The sequence below is a fragment of the Betta splendens genome, chromosome 2 (assembly GCF_900634795.4).
Source record: "Betta splendens chromosome 2, fBetSpl5.4, whole genome shotgun sequence".
Taxonomy (NCBI): Eukaryota; Metazoa; Chordata; class Actinopteri; order Anabantiformes; family Osphronemidae; genus Betta; species Betta splendens.
This window is the reverse complement of record NC_040882.2, coordinates 13287925-13308986: the sequence shown is the minus strand read 5'-3', so window position 1 is coordinate 13308986 and position 21062 is coordinate 13287925. Positions and strand designations below refer to the sequence as shown.

At 46.7% G+C, this 21062-nt stretch overlaps 1 protein-coding gene across 1 annotated transcript in view; it reads left to right on the top strand.

The window, feature by feature from the left end:
* Positions 1-15958: 15958 nt before the first annotated feature.
* Positions 15959-21062, top strand: part of fgf11a (fibroblast growth factor 11a) — a 55898-nt gene continuing 50794 nt past the window's right edge. The window contains exon 1 of the mRNA XM_029136107.3: positions 15959-17609. Within this exon, the coding sequence (XP_028991940.1) occupies positions 17417-17609 (193 nt within the window). The 5' untranslated portion in view covers positions 15959-17416. The remainder of the gene's footprint in view (positions 17610-21062) is intronic.

Sequence of the window (21062 nt, the reverse complement as noted above, 5' to 3'; positions counted from 1 at the left end):
AAATGACCGACCCTCCTCTTGAGAAGCTCATGCAAATAATGGACTTTGGACAGTGGTCTCACCTCATTGTCACCTGGACTCCCCCGTCCCTCCTATCGCCCCCCTCCCCCTCTCCTCCCTCCATTCCCCTCCATCCCTCATTAGTCCTTCGTCAGTGCTGAATTATCCTGCTGTTTTATTATTCTCCAGCGGCAGCCGGTGCTGACGCAGCGCTGAGGAGTTGCCTCGTGTCATCTGCTTCTTTTTTTTTCGCCCCCTTCACTTCCGCAGCATGAGAAAAAAGGAAACGAGGAAGTGTGTGTGTGTGTGTGTGTGTGTGTGTGTGTGTGTGAGTCAAGCCACCGTAGCAGAAGGGCCTCGGAGAAAGCGCAACAGCGGGCAAACAAAGGCGCGTGTGACGGAGAGGAGAAGGGGACATATTAAACTTCTAACAAGAGGAAGATTAGACGGAGGGGACAGATGGATGAAGGAGCCCACACTACAAAGACTGACATATTACGGATCCCCCAGAGATTATTAGCCCCTGCTCTGGCACATATTTGCAATCTAAAATAGCTCATTCTGCCTCCTCTCGCTAATCTCTCACTCTCGCTCGCGTCTCCAACTTTTTCACCATCTACTCCCAACGTGCAGTTCAAAGACCCCGCCGCTCCTCCCTCCCTGTTCCCACATTAATTAAATCTGTGTGTAATTACCGTCGTCGAGAAGGGAATCTGAGGCGAGCAAGGGAAATTGGTCACGGCCTCCGTATCTTGGAGACGAAATTACTTGAGCAAAGTTTAAATAAAGATGTTCGGCTGAAGCGTTTAAGGAAAATCTCCGAGTCAGAAATGTCAGATTCTACGGGGCCTGTGCTTCATCTAACACCTGGGCCCAATGCGGCGCCGTCGCCCCACGGGGATCAATGCGATGATCTGTTTCTGGAGCAGATCGAGGCTGTTTGTCCCCATTTTGTGGCCAAACACAAAACGTTTCCCCTGAGCAACCTTTACACTTTATTTATGGAAACTTGAATCATTCATCTTTTTAAGGCCCAATTTCAGGCTTATTATATTGGAGACATATTAGGAATCGTTGAAAAGCGAGTGTAAAAACCCTATAAGGTCAAACTTAACTTCGGGTGTTTCATTCATTACAAACATTTTGTATCTCTCAAACCACCACAGCTTCATACTGAACTAATAACCTTTGAGCTGTCAGTCATCCACTTTGGCTCCAGGCTGATCGGCCGCCATCATCTTTCCTTCATTCTATTATTATCCCTCCTGCTCTGCCTGTCCTTTGAATCTCCTACATGGACCTCTCAGGCCAGCGGAGGAGATATGAATAATTCTGCAACAGAACTGTACGCATTATTGCAGTTATTTTAATAAGGTCCAAGGAAGTGTGTGTGTGTGTGTGTGTGTGTGTGTGTGTGTGTGTGTGTGTGTGTGTGTGTGAGTGTGTGTGTGGAGGTAATTGTAGATTCTGCTCTCCTGCATCCTTCGTTTCCTCCTACATCATTGCTCCTCTCCATGCAGGTGCTGACATGAATTGAAATGTACCAGGCCACATTAAAAGACACAGACACACGTAACAAATGTGCCCGTGTTGCATTGCTGCACATTTAAATTGAATGTAGATAGAGACGGACATGCACACACAAATCAATTATACATCTGCTGAGAAACATGCATACCTTCAGGTGCACGAGCACACTTAAATGCAAAGTGGGACACAAAATTCACACAAGCACACGGAATGTGAATTCAATATGGCACATGGTGTGGTTAAATGCATTTCTAATGTGAGACCCCCCACCCACACTTTCAGGCAATATGTGTGTGTGAGAATGATCAAGTGATGCAGGAGTCGGTCTGTGTGTGTGTGTGTGTGTGTGTGTGTGTGTGTGTCTGTGTCTGTGTCTATGTGTGTGTGTGTGTGTGTGTGTGTGTGTTGGCACAGCTTTTATTGACATTGAGATAAGGGAGGCACAATGGAGGCAGGAGTGGATAGAGCAGAGTGTGTGTGTGTGTGTGTGTGTGTGTGTGTGTGTGTGTGTGTGTGTGTGTGTGTGTGTGTGTGTGTGTGTGTGTGTGTGACCAGATTGCTTGACTCTGCACATACACATATATGCATATATTTACATGCTGTTCTATTACAAATGCCGCCTGCACAGATTCGTCGTGGGCTAAGCATCATTTAAAAGCTGACTATTACATGTTAGGCAGGAGTGAAAACCTGAAAAAAAGTGATGTGAACAGAGGTAGATTCCTCCAGGGTGAGATAATGGAAACAAATGACCGGAGGGAGAAAGAAGAAAAATGTGGAGGTGTGAAATGAGGAAACGCTCTGAATCGTGTATTAGGTTTTATGAAAGTAAGCTGGTGTAAATGTAGAGGAAGTTAAAGCAGCACGGTCATACAGCATGCGTGTAATCCATCATGTTAGAAACAAAACAATACGCACGCACGCACGCACACACACACACACACACACACACACACACACACTCACAGTGTGTCAGTTCTGAACATGTTTGTATCAACATCCCCGAAGGTTAAAGTTCAATAAATAAAAACCAGTTGGCTTCAAATATTCATAAATGCATCTCAGTGTTGTTATTCCCAGTTCCACTTGAGCCCAAATGACCTGCGCGGTTCGTGCTGCTCAGGGACACGACATGAAGTCTGTGGGCATGTGCAGAGTAACATGTGCTGCTCTGTCACAAACGCTCCCTGCTCCTGTCCGTCACCACCTGCATGGGGCTCGTGGGCCGTACTGTACGTGCAGACGGGGGTGGGGGGTGGAGGGGCGGGGGGGGGGGGGGGGCGGGGGGGGTGCAAAGCTGGAGGGGAACCGAGAGAGCGATTCACGTCCTCACGCCGTGGGATGAGTCATCTCACACTGCGCCGTGCATGGAGTCGAACGGGGAGGGACGCCTGCAGAGACGGGCTGTAGCGTCACTCACACACACACACAACTGTCAATGAAAGTGGGAGGAGACTAGAGTGACAGTCACGGACAGGAGGCGGAGTCAGTGTAACAGCATTTACTCCCTGTGGGAGTTTGAGTGACAGGTGCTGCACTTACACACAGTAAGTCAGTATGTGACAGAATGTCAGGACATCACAGGCTAATTTAGTCAAAGTTTAATAGTAGCAGTTGAGAATGTATGTATGTATCTCAATAACGTGAGATGAGAGAAGGAAGAAACTAAGCCAAGCTTTCTACACCTACAGTCCAATAAGGCCGTGGAGCAGGACTGGTGGACAGTGCTGTGTCTGAGCTTCAGGGGCTTGTTTTTTTCTTTCAGTTTTGCTCCTGGAATGTTTTTTTTAACTTGGGTTCAGCCATCGGCAGTTGTCACAGAAGACAGGAGCACAGGTTAAGTGGCAGGAGCTGCTCAGGGACACTGCTGCCGTCATGTTTGGCTGTGTCTATATGAAAATGCCTTTTGAAGCATTTTCATGACATGCAAAACCACAGTAGAGAACACATCAACGGATGGAATCTGATTCTATTGCGGTTGGTTCAACAACTCAAAGCTAGAAATTTGATTTTTATAAAGTCAATTTTAAAATGGCTGCAGTGGGGACTGCGTTTCCTCTAAGACCTGCTCACTCAGTGTTTCCTCTTAAAAAAGGTCAGATTCTTCGCTGCAAGGTTGAAACGCTAGGATTTTGGGTGGTTTTCATTGCCACACACAGAGAGTTCGTTTGGGTCCTGTTGGTGTTCGAATGGAGGTCTCTCATTTTGTGAGCATCCTGAGAATCCATCTATCTATCAATTACCTGATAGATTGATACAGTGAGAGCACCTGTGTGATCTGAGTCTGAGTTGACCGTGTGGCTTCTTTAATCAGACGGTGCTGTCCTGTCCCACACACACACACACACACACACACACACACACACACACACACACACACACACACACAGCCTCCCTAATATAGAGCCATTCGCCTGTGAGTTTGATCCTGAGGAAAGTCGGCACCGCTGATGAAGATTTAGGAGCGCAGGCTCAGGTGTTTGTGTGTGCGTCTCCCGCTGCAGACTGTTAACCAGCGTCGCTGTGTGTGTCTTCTTTATCTCCCCCCACCGGTGTAATGGATGTTCACATAGGCAAAGCCAGATATCACAGCCACAACTTATGAAGTTATCTAACGTCACACAAACCCTTAAGCGCTAACTGACCTTGGGGACGCTGCAGCTTCGTGCCTGCTCAGGATGTGTGTTAGCGGAGGATTATCATGATGTGCTCCCGTGTGTGTTACTGTCACTCATTTACTCTGTGTGTGTGTGCGTGCTTTCTAAAGCAGAAATATTGCCTCAGATTTCCATCTGGGGGAATCCTCTGCTGCGATTGGCCGGCTCCAGGCTCGTAAAAAGAGGAAGTGTGTGTTGCGGTGTGGTTATCAGGCCGTTACCTCCACCTGGCGACAAGACACGTCCACCGAGCGCTGGAGGACGAATGTAACGCCCCCGTGTGCTCTCCACGCAGCAGAAGGTCACGGGAGGCGCCTCAATGTCGCTCCAGGTGGACCGTCAGCCACGGCGGCGCTGCTCAGCCACTCACCTCTGCAAAGGGCAGATCCGCGGTCCCCAAAGCCCAGAGGCCTCTGACGGAGCATCAATCACTGCAGACCTTGGACAAACACGTCTGCTTTAACGCTGTGGGGCTCTAACGCCACGGCCACGGTGTTCACGGGTAAAGAAGGGCGTCGTCGTGCACGCGTTCGACGTACTGCAGCGCAAAGTCACCGTGTTTCCAGTTTCACACTCCAACGTTTACCTCCATTTAACCACAGGCAACGTTTTATCTGGAAATGCTTTATTTGTGGTGGTTTGATCCGCGGTTGCCACAGCAACCCCCAATGCAAGGGTCGGTTCTGTTGAGTAGAGACAGATGACCCGCTTGGTTCTATTGATACATGGGTCTCGTTGACACTGGAGATCAAGGTTGTTTTTGGATGTCCTCATCAGTCACTGCAACTTCTGCGATCCATTCTGAGCCTTTGTAACAAATTAGGAGCACAAGGACAAGAGGAGGGACGGTCCCAAGGCACGAGCCCAACATACATCCTCCACGCCGTGAGGTCTATGCAGTCAACAGCTGGAGCTGGGAGATAACTGGGCTCAGTTCAAAGTTTAAATGTCTTTAATAACCTGGATGGCAATATCTGTGCACCAGGGTCGATTAACCAGATACAGCATTATTTGGAGTCGCTCATGCATCAAATTATTGTCAGTGCAAAAATACAAGACGAGATGAAAAAAGGCAACAACATCTGACAGCTTAAAGTCATTGGGATCTAAAATTCTTCCCAGAGGTTTGAAATTCTGACTTTTCTGAAATAATATCAGCCAACAGTCTAAATGTGGTTTCCGTTCACATGCAGCCTATTAGAAATACCTGGGAGCTTTTTTATTTACAGTATAAATTATATAGAACACATACAATATATGATTTTCAGGTTGTCTTTACATTCTGTGACAGAATGATGACGCTGGTGTGAAATTCTCGTGGTGAAACACTCTTCATATTTAACAAGCAGTGCTTTAAAGGAGGCGATGAACAATAAAAGTTTCTTTAAACGTGCACAAACGTGACCTGAAGAATTCTGATGGGGAATAAATCTCGAGTGGTTTACAGTGACAGCGGCACCTTTGTTTGGACGCGGGGCTGCAAACTTTACACAGTAATGAGAAGGAGCAAAGCAAACATAGATGATGAGGGTTCTGGCCTAGATTGTGTGTCTTTGTGCCTCGCAGCACTGTATCAGCAGCACGGTTACTTATGCATGCAGAGCCTGGTCAGGACTACACAGATGAATTTGGCTCAGCTTAGCGGAAGCAAAAGCCATCTGCTAGTGATAACAGTAATTTAGGTTTTATTTTTTTTTTCCTCTCCTGAAATATTAAAATCCTCCATTGTACTGTAAAACACACACACACACACACACACACACACACAAACATTGCCTTATGAATCCATAGCTAGTGGCGACGGAGCGTTTAGCACAAGCCAGATGTATTAAAAATATGACAAATATTAAAGATGAATGCCTCTACTGTTCAAGGTTTACTCACACATGAGAATGGAAATGAAATGCTCACTGATGAGTACAGTATTTTAACAATCTGCCTTCTAGTCCGTCCACCTCTTTATATCTATTAACTACTGTACTACCTAGTTTTGTTTTCATGTTTAACGTGAACAGGGATGATCACATTACTGACTTGGACGACACTGTGGGGCCTTTTTACAAGTACCATAAAGACGCGTATCCACAGAAAGCTGTCCTGCTCAGGTTTCTCCAGCAGGGCCTTCGGAGCAGCACGTCTGGTGACTGGATGGAGCTCCGGGTGCTTCGATGAAATGGCTAAATGTCAGCAGCTCGCTGCGTGCGTAATGACTCTAGCATCTGTACCAAACCCAGCTACCGCTACACTCACACCTCACTCACTGAAACCTCTGACTCGTCAAGCTGCACTGCACCAGTAATGATTTAGGTAAAGGATTAAAAACCCATGCAAGCACTTATTTACTTCTGTAATGGGTTTTAAATGCCAAACGGATTCAACCATGACTCAAATTCACAACAAACATGAATGAAATGTCGAAATGTGCAACAGGTAACGGCTTTTTACTGAGTTTGTGGATGAAGGTCTGCTGTTGCTGCTCTGATGATTCGAACCTTTACTATAGTGACTGGTGCCTGACCGTCGCCCTGCATTGGTTGGATTCCGTCCTTCAGATATGAGGCGGCGGATCCCAACTTGCGACGGCCACACACACACCCACACAGACATCGGCTCCGCTCATGTAAAACAGATGTTGCTCATTCCTCAGCGCTCACTCCAGCTGCTGCTCGCCACCCCAAGAACACAGAATGGATAAGCTCTGCAGGACATTTATCATTAAGCAATCGCGGGCGGATCCGGGCGAGAGTCATTACGCTGAAAATGGAAAATAATCTGTTTGATATGACTCCCCCTCCCTCCCCCTCCCTCCCCCGCATCCTCTTTTCTTTTGCTCTTCCTCTCGCCTACTTCATCGTCTCTACTTCGCTTTTCTCTCCTCCTCCTCCCAGAGAGTGACCAGATGCTGGCAATTTTAAGACTGTTGACTTATTTACATTTCTGCAATCATGGGATTGTATAAATATTTATAACAGTGTTCTCTCGCTGTGGGGCTTCTGCCTGTACAGCCTGCTTATTTGTGTGTGTCGTCACACTTGGATTGTGTGTGTTCATCATTTTTACAGTATATTTCAAGTGTGTGTGTGTGTGTGTGTGTGTGTGTGTTTTTTAGCCACGTGACTGTAGCTGTTGGACAGAGTATGTTTTGGGCCGGGGGTTCTGTGGTGCCGGCCTGCCCCGTGTCGGTTCTACAAAAGAACGGGGAAAGACCAGATGAAAAAAAAAAGCCAATACATTTTATATGAGAGCTAAAACCTCAAGGCACACACATTTTATCTTTTCTCTCTCCCTCAACGCTGTTTATAAATGGATTACGTCTGGAGAGCTGAGGGATGTTCACAGAATGAAATAATTATTGCGCGCTGAAATCACAGTAGCGTGTTTTGACAGGACGGTTTGAGCCTCTAACAGTGCACCTGTCAAATATTTAAATTCGCGCTCCCATTAAAGGCTCATGCGGCGTTGAATCATAGGAACACGATGGGTGTCAACCACAGCAGATAAAGATTTGAATGCTTTTAAAAGTAGGACTAAAATAAGCTATTAAAAATAAGCTGTTGTTTCAGAAACTTTGTTGAAAAAACAGCACAGATGGTGCTTTAAAAACAAGGAGGAGACCAGAAATGTAGGTTATGAACAGTAGGCGAGGGCGCTGCTCATCAGGACTAATTATATCACTTCAAACTATAGCTAATTCAACAAACGTCACCATTGAACCAAACTTAATTTGGCCTCAGTACTTTCGAACATAATGATTGTTCATCGCTGCTAATGATGTTTTTAAGTTTATGGCAGGAATAGTCCTATTCTGAATGAGGAGGGACACATATGCTGATGAAGAAGAGAGATTCTGTCCAGAATGACATCAGTTTGCTGTTGATGACAATGATCTTCAAATACAGGTTTCACCACATACTGTATATGCATATATTTAGGGTTTTATGCTTTAAATTGTTGATGCTTAGCCCCTAATATCCAAAAATACCCTGCCCCAGTTGGGCTGATTTTGTACTGAAATATTGTATTTCTGTCTTAGAGTATGAGGCAAAACCAGAAAACATGATTGTATTAATGATGAGCTGGAGATTAATTAGAGTTTGACATTATGTACATGGCTATGTGAACTTTGTGCTCTATTGTGATGGACAGATTGTTACTAACCTGATTGTCTGTATTTTTATTGATTAGCTGTGAAGCAGAGCTACAGCCACTGGATTACCTTAGCATCATATTTCTGTCATTTCTGTCATCAGTTGACTTTCAAAACACTGTAATTGGTGTGATTTAATGCAGCTGCTGAAGCTTTTCACCATCCTGCTGTTAAACAAACTCTTGTGACGTGCAGTCATGGTAGACCGGGGAGGCGGGGCCTCACCTTCCTCTGATGATACCACAAGGTGACTAAAAAAACGTAAAATAAAAATTAATTTCTGTCCATTGATCTCTGTTATACATGTTATAAAATATATTTTTTCCTAAAATTTTATTTTCCTTAGTAAAAATGGTTAAATCTGTGCATTTCCTGATCTAACATGTCGAGAAACCGGAAGTGAGGCGCCAGCGAGGGGAGCCTCAGCCCGAAGCTGAAACTGTCAGTAACAATTCCTTTCTGTTTCACATTTTGTCTACAGTATAATGTTTGCAGCCTTCAAGTGGATTTATTTCACAATAATACAAACAACAATACAAACTGCCTAATGTGTTTATCGATGTTTAGTGACCTAATTACTTTTCTGATCACGCTAAAACCGACAGAGAAAACTGATGAGGGGAGGCTGGACAGGTCTGTGCCTCATCCAGAAGGGGGCGCTGCATCATCCTTTAACGCAGGGAATCCCCACAAATGAGCTTTACTTTTCTAAAAAGACTTACTGAATGACACTAAGTAAAACAATTCAAGTTATTGAAAGGCAAATTTGAACCTTAAGTGAAATATTCTGTGTTATCCTAATGAGGGCAAAAAACTTCACAGAGGGTTAAAGTTTAACATTTACACCTCACTATACTTTAGAATGAGAATGAATAGTGAAAAATACGTGGAGGCTGCAGGTCAGGTCTCTTACTGCTATAAAAATATGTTCCTTTACAGTAGGTAGGTAGGAACGATGATAAAATGAATAAAATGTGGCCAGTATTAATGCATTCTGGCAATTAAATTGTGAAAAATACACACTTTTAAGATATTATAATTGTAAATCTGACTACACGTGTAATATTTATTTTAAGGGACACACATGCTTACACAAACTCAGTGTTTCCAATATACGGTACAGTATGACACCAAAACTGAAGAATCCTATGATTTTTCCGTGAGGCACTGTAAACCAATGTTTTATCCTCTGAAGAGCCTCTCTCACCCACTTGCAGCTTTGAATCCGGAATTCATCATCATTATTTATTATTTATCAAATTATCGTTGACATTTAAAAGTTAAGATTGTCATCAGGCAGACAACAATTTTTAAGACTTCCTGTTTCTTTTATGTTCATGTGTTCGCTTAACTCTTTGTTATTACTTGTGTCCTAACCTGCTCTTAATTACGCCTTCTTCACCAACGTTTACTGGACACGTGCTGTATGTGGATCAGTGGACCCACCTGTGGACACGTCTGTAGGTGCCGCACGGCTCGGTTTTGGTTCAGATTGCTGTCTTGCTTCCAGTCATTATATACCGCTGCTTCCTTTAGTTTGCGTTTTTTATTAACAGTACACTGTTTGATGTAATGGCCTGTAGTTTGTCTCTGTGACTCTCTGTCTTATCCAAGTGTGAGGTTTCCCAAACCTAACGAGGTCTTTCATCCGCGTCTATTGATCGTGTACAAAGTTTTATGTTCCTTAACGCTTGTTAGTTTTTCTGACTCGCGCTGAGTGGGTGTATAATATGTATATGTAATGAAATAATTGTCATTTAGAGGCGACGTTAATTTCCGTTTTATCATGAGTTAGTTAGTAGTCTGAACCACTCCTTCTAACTGTATTTACTTTAAGTTTAAGTCTTTATCAACTCTATTGTTTTAGTTGTATGTTAAAGCTGTATTTGTTTCATACTTAACTCTAAGTTCAATCTAGTTTCTTTCAACCAGAGCCTGAGATTTCATTATTTTTTTCTTGACTGCTTGTTTATCATTTATGTTCTAGCGGCCAAAAAGTTTAAAGAAATTATGGAAGCACAATGTTTCAATTCCATAGGCCTTGAATTACACAGGCTCATACAGCCAGTGTGCTGCTAGTTGCTTCAGAGTGACAAATATAAATTGATTAACCGTATGTGAGAGGGAGAAGAAGAATGAGAGAAGATTCACACCATGAGCTGCCATAACTGTTGGGATTAGAGCATAAAGATGAACTGAGCAGCGGAGCGACGTCCCCTTAGTCATAAAGAGGCTAATTTACCCAGAGGACCAATGAGAAACATATCGGCCTTGTCAAGGTGGTGAAGGAGTGCGATTACACACAGGCAAAACCAGAGAAGAAGACAAAGGACAGGACTCAGGATTATGGACGTATGTTGCTCTCATTCAGTGTGCACTGTATCATCCAGTCACCTGGGACCGGCAGTGCTCGGATGCGCTGATGGTTCATGTGGAGGCCACTCGGCGGCTCCATCTCCACCTCCTCCGGCCCTCGCCTCCCGCTCCCGTCCTCTTCTCCCCTCCCTGGATCACGGCAGCCTAATCTCGCTCTGTTTCGCCGTGATATCACACAACAGCTCTGTAGCTGCGGCGGCGCCAGCCCGCTGGACCCGTCTGCCCGAGCCAACGCTGGCTCGCGACCCGGCGGCACCACTGCTCGGTGATGTGGTTATGTGAGTCATCCAACACTTGACTTAAACGGGTAAAGCTCACATAAACGTGTGCAATGGTTTTGTCGGCAGCCTGGTGCCGACCCCAGTTCACCCAGTACAGACGTCCTAATGGACAGGCTGGATGCCGCCTCTCTGCCTCCTTCCACTGTGGCTCTCTAAGTACTTAAGTCTGCTTGTCTTCTCTCCTCCTCTGAGTGAGGCTAATGCTCTGTCCCTCGTCATCTTCCCCTGCTCCTCTTCCTTGTTTGTTTCCGTTTGCTCCTTTCATTTCCTCTCATGTCTTCTCCTCCTCATCAGCATATTTCTGTCTCTGGACACGATGTCAGCGTTGCCTCTCTTGTTGTTTCAAATTCCTTTCATTTCATGTCTGGCTGTTGCGCCGCGTCCCTGTCGCCCCGATGGAACTTCTCCGGACCCTGTTTCTAACGGCTTATGAGACCCGACCTCTTGTCTTTGAGCGTTTGTGCCGGCAGACGATAATGTACGTGGCGCTGTAAACAAAAGCGACTGGTTCCCAGATGGAGCGGCTGCTGTTCAGCTCAGCGCTGTGGAAGGAAGGCACGCGGTCGCAGCGAATGAGAGGCAGCAGCCGCTTCTCGTCCCACATTTAGTTTCATAAACGTGAGTGTCGCTGTCATTAAGCTGTCAGTCAGTGTCTCTTTCCTCAGCATCTCTTCACTTCTTGCGTGTTGCTACTGTACGTTCTTTGCTGTTCCGTGTTACACGTATGACTGAGGACGTTCCATGACAGTCATCAGACCCCATGGTGCAAACACGACATGTTTATCCAGCTACACCATTAAATGCTACTAGTCTTACTGTACCTCCATGATAACTGTGTGTTTTCAAGGCTGCATCGCTGTCGTTCACAGTATAATTGTGTTGCGCTCAGATCTGGGGCTGTAAACTCATTTTGAAGGATTTCTCCCAAACAAGACATGATCATTGTACGTAACTAGGCTTTTATTGCTGTAACAGGCCAGTAAAGTGTGTGGCTCTGTGAGAAAGCCATTGAGCTGTCAGCAGAAGAGGAAATGGAGGTTTAACCACTTTTTGTTGTGCGACTTGTGAGACTATAACAGCCTTTGGCAATATGAGATTGTACAGTACAAATCAGTTCATGTGATGTATCTGGGTTGATTTAGTCTCACTGCCTGCTTTGGTCTGTGTTTTTTTTTTATACCTAAAATACTGGAAAAGATTGATTCCATAGAAGTTTCTGTGGCTGTTCCCATTGAATCTGGGCCCTTGTGTCATTCTGTGTTCAGGGCTGTTGTCTCTCGTCCAGTGGTGTTTGCTGGTTTTCAACCATCGTGGTTGATCCGGACTCGCCAGAGGCAGGAAACACAACTGACCGCGAGTCATTACACCTTCATCCGTCAGCAAACACACTCCAGACGTGCTTCAGGGTCTGGCTTTGCTGATAGGAGTGATGACGAATTGGTTTATCATTTCTGACAAGAAAATAACTAACGCGTCACCCAATGCTCACGCTTAATGAACGTCCTCCACACCGATGACTTGAGACAAAAGGAGTGTGTGTGTTTGACTGTGAGTGTGTAATTTGTAAATACTTCTGCACCGTGACCATTATCATGTCTGAAGCATTCCACAGTGTTTCTAACACCGCGCTGATGACTCACGCCTTCTTAAACAGACGTGCCTTCAGCACATACACAACAAATATTGCAAACATATGTGCTGCCTGGCTGTGAAAACTGACTTCAACTCGCGAGATGATAAATCATGCCAAACGCATGATTTATAATAATCGACCATGATGTCATCCTGGTAAGAATGTGTTACTGTCTCATTCCGGACTCACTTGCTGTCAGCGAGAGTTTCATTGGCAGCACCCACTAAGACAACAACGCGATCACCTCCATTATGTGTCGATTAAGGCAAACGCTCCATAACAATCCTAGCTGGAAGCTATTTGTCTCAGGCTGTTTGCGCCAGTCAGCGCCCGTTAACTAAGGGGACGGACACATTACTGCATTATCCGAGGCAGCGCCGTGCTGCACATGAGCCCAACGCAGTCAAAGGAACACGTGAGCGCGCGCGAGCTGTCACAAGGCTCCGCTGTGGACTCTTTCTTCGTTGGCTGTATGTATTTATGACAAGTCCCAGCAGAACCTAGTCTGACAAATGAAGTCATAATGTATTGGCGCCCTCAGCGTCCTCGGTGCAATTGCAGACGTCGAGATGACAAATCCTGAGCTACGGTAAATCACACTACACAGATTTGTCTGCAGCTTGTTCTACTTTTTGCCTGCATTTAAAGCGGTCTAATGTTTTACATTATGAATCATCAAATTCCTTCCATTGCTTTTCTTATAAATAAGGCTTTGTCTCTACATTTATCAAGTATATAAGTTGTATATTCATCCGCCAGTTTTAGAGCAATATACTGTAATCCAGTGGGATTTTGTCGAAGGTGAAATGTCTTCAACATGATCTGTCATTAACACACTAACATAGAGTAAAGACAGGTGGAGAAAAAAGCCTTAATCAGGATTATTGGAGCCAGAAATAACAAATGAGCCAACACGCCTTCACATAATGAGCCTGAGATTAGACGGAACAAGAGCAGCCACCTCTACAGCGTCACGGAGGGAAATAAAGAGGGTTAAACAAAGGCAAGACAATAAGATGAGTAACATGACGAGGAGACGACAAAGGGAAAGCGCTCGAGACGGCACAGAAGCACAATAGCGGGTGTCGTTACACAGATAACGTCGCGCAGGACGCATTTTAAGAAATTAAAAACAAACCGGAGGAAACGCTAATGATGAACATCGGAGGCTAAAACCCATCATGTCATGACTCTAAAGCCTGTTTAACATCAGCGCCTCGCAGGTAATTAGCACAACTATTGTTGAGTGCTGCCATGTCATTGCTAGCGACGCTACTGCTAACATCTGCTCTGTGGTGACAGTTCTACAATGTGCTTTAGGCCTCAAAGGTAAACGCTCCTGTTGAGCATCATAAGGCGCCACCGACAGGCTCCAGAAGCAGCAGAGCGCCGCCCACTGACCATCACAGTCAACGTGGGTCTTATTATATAATCACAGAACATCTCACTCACAGGAATCTGAATCTTTTAAGTGTAATGAATGATTTATACAGGAGCATCTTTGCTTAAGTCTGAGTCTGAGTGTGAATCCCCCCTCCAGTACAATGACTGGGCCCTTTAGCAAGTAAACACAGACATCCAGTGGAAGCTTCAGCCTCATACAACAGGGTCATCAATGATGCCTTTTTAGCGTTGGTCAATTTTCAGCGCTCGTCTGCTAAACCCAGCAGAACTTTACGTAATGAAGGGGTCACAGAGGCAGGGAGACCGAACCGGGACAGAGGCTGCCGAGGCCCGATGGTAGAGTCACCCCAGCGGCGTTTCCCAATGGAAACTGACTGGATGTGAGAACAAGCTCATGTCCGGCCACCAGCACTGGCGCAGGCACAGCCAGCGCTGCACATGCAGGATGTCCGTCTCACGTTCACTTCACGTCCTCTGTCCCCGTCTTGGCCGTAGCTCTCGTCCGTCTCCATTCCCTCCTGGTTCTCGGTTACTTCTGCCAAGCGACGTCTTCATTACAACCCACCGGCCTGGTTCACGCTCCTGTTTCCAGTGTGGGATTTAAAAGGGTTGCACTGGGCCTGAGACTGTGGGGAACTTCCATATAAATAAATAAATAAATGAATGAAGGGGTGGATGCTTTAGTGGAGGAGAGCTGGAGGGTGCCCTTGGGTGCGTTTCGGGAACGATATTCATGGCGCAGCACAGGACAGGAGGGAGAGAGCTAATTACATTACTCAACAGCAAAGGAAACTGCAGCGATAGGTGACTGTGCGTGTGTGTGTGTGTGTGTGTGTGTGTGTGTGTGTGTGTGTGTGAGTGAGTGCGTGAGACGGGGAAATCCTGCAGGGTTCTCTCCTCCCATTCGATGCAAGGCCAGCAGAAAAGGAGAGGGAGAGCCCTCTAGCAGCTCACCGTCCTGATATCACCGAGCATTTGCTTTCTCAGGGGAACGTCGCCACCGTGGGGGGGTACAGATGCGCTTCATCTGCCCTCATCACAATTTTATCCAAGCATTTCATCGCAAACCTTGTTTCCTCTAAGCTGTTTTAGGCTGATTTGACGGTCTTGAACTGAGAGCTTGTCTTATGGTCACAATGGATGGGGACTGTATATTTTTGCTTAGTTTTACGCCATGTTCCACTACAGTGAGATTTCAGATCAGAATTGAGGTCACAGGTAGTTCAAGCTCTTTTGCAGGTTTCGCCTTTTTGCAGTAACTGGTTCAGGCTCCTCTCTTTATTTTATGTTGGCATTGTTTTAACCAGAATTCTTGATCAAGAAAGTTAATTAAATCTAGTGTCGGGTCATAGTTATGACACCATTTGTTTTCATCTTTAGCTAAAAGCTAAATACGACGCTGTGTAATGTTTAGCATGTTAGGAAGAACACAGAGAAACTTAAAGGAACGTACAGTATTTGTAATGTGTGCATGAAGTTTGTGACTTGTCAAGCTTTCAGCTGCCGTTAGTGATGCGGGATCCTCCACCAGAGTCCGTCCAACTCTGGGCATCCCGCGATGATGAGAAAGACAGAGGAACGGGGGAGGAGCAGACTGAGAATCACAGGCATCAGAGGGCTGTGATTGACTGAGGGGGAGGAGAGAAGGGAGTGAGAAAGACGCGCAAAGGGGGAGGGTTTAGGGAAATTGACTTTAGAGGGAGAATTAAAGAGTGTGTGTGTGTGTGCGCGCGTGCGTGCGTGTGTGCGCGCGTGCGTGTGTGTGTGCGTGCGTGTCTGTGTGTGTGTGTGCGTGTCTGTGTGTGTGCGTGTGTGTGCGTGCGTGTCTGTGTGTGTGTGCGTGTGTGTGCGTGCGTGTCTGTGTGTGTGTGCGTGCGTGTCTGTGTGTGTGTGCGTGCGCTGCCGGCGTCCGCTCAGTAATTGAACTGTGAACGGGGACGAGCAGCAGAGTCGCACCAACACACTTTCCGCTGAGCCGCTACTTGACACACACACATGCCCACACTCCGCGGCACGTGTGCGCTGACGCCGAGGCTGCTCCCGCTCAGGATACTCTCACTTCCCCCTCGTCCGTCTCTTCCTGCGTCTACCGCGCACGCACGTGGACCCGCTCCGTGCAGCGGCCGCACTCGGCGGCACCGGACCGGACCGGACCGGAGCGCTGTCACCTGTCACTGAGCGACTCTGGCGCGGGCGTCCTCCGCGAGGCACGGCTGCCTCCCCCCCTCCCCTCCCACTCCTCACTCCCTCTCTGTCGCCCTCCACTCATTCATCCCTTGTTCTCGCAGCGGCGAGGCGGCATGTGCGGCTGAAGGACACGGCGCCGCGCTCTGCTGGGGTTCAGACTGCTGCTGGGGGAGTTGGAGAGCCCGATCGGACCGACGGGACGGATAGACTCACTGCGCTCCCTCCCTCCCTCCCCTTTCTCTCAGTGTCCCCGTTCATGTCTCTATCCCCACGCTCCCTCGCTCATGAATGTCACCTCTATCCCTGGGAAACGCTGGATTCAAGCCTCTCTCCTTTTCCCTCTCAGGGGCAAAAGCGGTGGTGATGACAGCTTGGAAGACGCCGAGGAAATAACCCCCGCTCTGTTCGGCGTCGTCCGTCCGCATCCTGTCATCCTTGTCCCGTCTCGTGGAGCTCGTACCTCAGGTCGGACGCTCTCAGCTTGTTCTTCTACTTCTCTTGCGCGGAAATTGTTCGGACGGAGAAATTTCGCAAGTGAGGGATAGAAAGACACGGATGTGCAGTGTGTCCCGACCGTGTCGCTCTTGATGTTTTGGTGAGTTGAATTTTGGGCTTTTGGGCTTTTGACCCACAGAATCCAACCTGGCTTCTGATCGGCAGGATTAATCAGGAATCAGTGTGATTGTTGTTGGTTTTATAATGCAGTGAACAGTTTAGTCACTGAAGCCCTTCAGATGGGAGCGAGTCCAACTTCCCAGGACCCCGGGCAGGGATAAGGACGCAGTCGGACTGGGACATTTGGCATCACGGAACGCTGGATACGCTACGCTGGTTTCTGGGTGGATAACGCCATGACCTGTCCCAGTGGGGGGAGAGTGACGCGGTAAGGCTTCACCTGAGCCTGACCCACAGAAGGACATTTTAAGGCCGACGCTTATCCATCAAAACTCGGGTTCCACCGTACCCCTGCCGCTGCTCCCCCGCCCCCTCCTGCTCGCTTCTCCGTCATTTTCAGCCGTTCGCCTCGTCGCTCCGGCCCGTCCTCGGAAGCTCCCTATTCCGGACTCGGCACCCGTCCCTCAGCGGCGCTCCCTCGCCCTGGGTGAGTGGGCAGGGGGGTGGCCCACGGTACCCCCCGACGCCTGGGTGCCATCGAGCCGCCAGAGGCTGGTGAGGCGGCAGCAGGGTCACAGCTGGGAAGATGGCCGCCCTCGCCAGCTCCCTCATTCGGCAGCGCAGGGAGGTCAAGGACCCCCAGGCAAACCGGCAGATCGCCAGCAAGCGCAAGCCGTGCCCGAAGAGCAACAAGTCGCTCTGCCAGAAGCAGATCCTCATATTAATATCGAAGGTTCGACTATGTGGCAGTCGAGGGAGAAAAATGGACAAGAGACCGGGTGAGTTCCCAGGACTGTTTTTAGTTTCTTCCTCCCGTCCTAAACCCTGTTCATCTTCTCCTCTTTGCTGTATTTTTCGCCTTTCGATGGTTGACTTGCCAGACTACAGATTAATCCTCAACTGTAAAGCCTCAATATAGAAAATCCACAGCCTGTAATTTCTAGCTGAAGACTTAATCTGAAACATCCTAGGCCGTCTTCCCAGCAGCTCTGAACAACAAACGCTAGATTCCGGCTCGATAAATCCAATGACACACACACACACACACACACACACACACACACACACACACACACACACACACACACACACACACACACACACACACACACACACACACACACACACACACACACGTGACGTTGACAACGTTGCTGCTGTGGCGGTGGTTTTTGTTGAGGTGCATGTCAACACTTCCACGCATAAGCTAGCAATCTGTATACACACAGAGAACTTGGCTCATACATACGGTGATTTACTGTGATATAAAACTGTCAAAAGGCGCTACATTCGCAGTTCTGGGAGCCATTGCTCTCACTCTGTCTCCCTCAAGGCATGTAAAACCCAGTGTGGTCTAATTTGTCTTTTGTGTTTGCATGTTAAATGTAATTGAAAAATTATTCACTGAAGCTACATGTAGATGAGACGGTAACATTTACACTTAAAACACATGATATCAATGCAATTTAATATCTCATTTCAGCGTTTTTGGTGTATGATTCCAGAGAGGGTCTGTAGTTTTTACAACAAAATTAAAGCAAGTTTTCGTTTTATTTATACAGTGTGTGAATGTGTCACAGTGTGTATGTTGTTTGATTTCATATTGGTATAATTCAATTTTTATAATATTATTATTTTTAGTTTTGTGCATTTACTATATGTACTATATGTATTTACTATATTTTTTAATGATCGTGTTAAGACCCACCGTGTGTGTGTGTGTGTGTGTGTGTGTGTGTGTGTGTGTGTGTGTGTGTGTCTGTGTGTGTGTGTGTGTGTGTGTGCCTCTCCTCACCACTGTGAGTGTGGGTCCTCCTACACTTTCACATCCCATGTGTGTCTTCTTACATCACGCAGCCTGTCGGTGTGTTCTGTGTTGTGGATCAGCTCTGTGCACTAAGTTCGTCATGATGGTTGCGTACGGTAGGGGACCTCTAACAGGAGGTGGAGGCGACTGCTTTAGTTTGTAATTACTGCCGTAAACCATGTCGGAGCAGGTCATGACGAGCGGCAGCTCTCTGAAAACAGGCCACGCATGCGCCATTGTTTAAACCCATTCTCCTCCTAATGGCTCCGGTGCTTCTCACACTCTTATGGATTTATTATGGTAATTGTGGAGACAAGGTGTGGAAGCTGCGGTAACAGATGCATTACTAGCTTCACTACTGCAGCCTGTGATTTACGGGGGTCTGTGTTAAGTACCGTGTGTGGCAGTGTGCGTCTTCATCATTCTCTCAAGGAGCCTCTGCATGTGTGTGTGTGTTTGTGTGTGTTGCCATATGGAGGACACTGACGACCCTGGGGCCACGTGTTCACTCTTGTACATGAGTATGTGTGCGTGTGTCATTTGCACCCTGAGCTCAAGCCCAAGGCCACATTTGACCCCTGGCCAGAAATAAACAGCTAGAATATTCCTGAACCGTAGCCTCCACCAGCACCTCGTCCTCCTGGCAGCACTTCAGTGACCGGCTCACTGCCTCCCTCAGTTTGCCTCCAACTGGCCGCCATTGTTTCAACTGGCATCGTTTGGCTTCTATTGGATTGTCCTGCATCCTCTGGCTCACAGTCCTTTCCATTGTCCTGCATATCCGTTTTATTTCCGATGTTGGTGCTAGCGCCCAACACTGAAGCAATCACTATCTGATACAGGTAGAAAGTGGCAGCTTTATGGGGCGACGGGAGCCATGTTGCTGAACTCATAAACATGTGAGTATTAATATAAGGACATTTTGACAGGCACATTAAAAATTTTACATTTAAAACGGAATAAGAAAAAAGCCACTGCAGCTGGGAGTTGCCTCTTCATCTCCTCTAGGTATTAAAAAAGAGTTTAAGGAGCGTTTGTTTTATTTGTGTTATGGGGAAATGGGAGCTTTTCAAAACTCAATTTATGTTCCGTACTGTCCTTGAATGCCCCAGAACATGGAGGATCTACATTTCCTTCATAAAGCAGCTCATAGACTAGATGTCTGAAGCTTTACACATCAAATTATGTCATGGTCAAAGGTACTAGAAGAGATCTTCAGATTTTTTTCTCTCTGCACCATGTGCAGTACAAAGTGGCTCACCGTTGTACAGCACACTGTCTTATTTTACACGGTAACACAGTGAGTCAAGCTGCTTCGAGCGAGTGTAGTGGGCATTTTACACTTTATTACACAGCTGTTTCTGGAATAGATGCTCAATAAAGCATTCTTATAAATGACTCGTGTTTATCACATCGTGCTTGGCAGAAGCAGCACCTTTCACTGTCAGCTCTGATAAATTAAGTTTGAACACTACAATTCTCCTAATTGAATTTTCTATGAAACCTTCAGTGTTTGTTTCCTCCTCAAAGGCGATCACAAAGTAGTTCCTTTTAACAAGACTAAACCTGTGTCAGCAAAGATGAGCTCCTGTGGCCCAGATTCAAAACTCTGGCCCCTTCACTGTGCTGCATGTGCTGTGCGGCTCGCTGGGGTTTTCCCCACTCACTCAAACAACAGTGTGTGATCATACATCCTTTACTGTTAGTATGTCGCGGCCATGTGACTTCATGGTTCCTTAGTGGAAGAAAGAATGTGTGTGTTTGCGGCCTACCTGCTTGTATGTGATGGATGTGTGTGTGTTGACACTGTCACCCCCTATCCTCCACCCCCTCCTCACCTACACACACACACACACACACACACACACGCACACACACACACACACACACACACACACACACACACACACACACACACACACACACACACACACACACACACACACACACACACACACACTCTAACCCTCACCTAACCCATACTAATGATGCCCCAGCACTACAGCCCACTCAGCTAATAACAAGGTCGGCCTGTCCTGCACAAACATTCACTCCACTCTCTCCCAATCAAACCAGCCTGTGCGAACACAATTTAAAGTGCACATTCACAGCAAACCAACACCAACAATTTATGAGAAATTGGGATAATTTACTGTAGGTGGAGAGTGTGGGAGATTGATAATTTCTCTGTGGCTTTGCTTGTCTGTGTTTGTCTACGATGCATGTGCGTGTGCTTGTTTGTTGTGCTGATACGATCTAATGAGGATGTTAAGCTGCCTACTGGATATCAAAGTGAAACCAAAATAGCTTGTGCTGTCCTCTGTCTGAAGCTGCCGTGGAAACCCTCCTCTCTTCTGTTAACAGGATAGAATAACACTCTGAGTCGTTACTGCAGCACGGGGGCCGAGTATTCATCCAACTACTG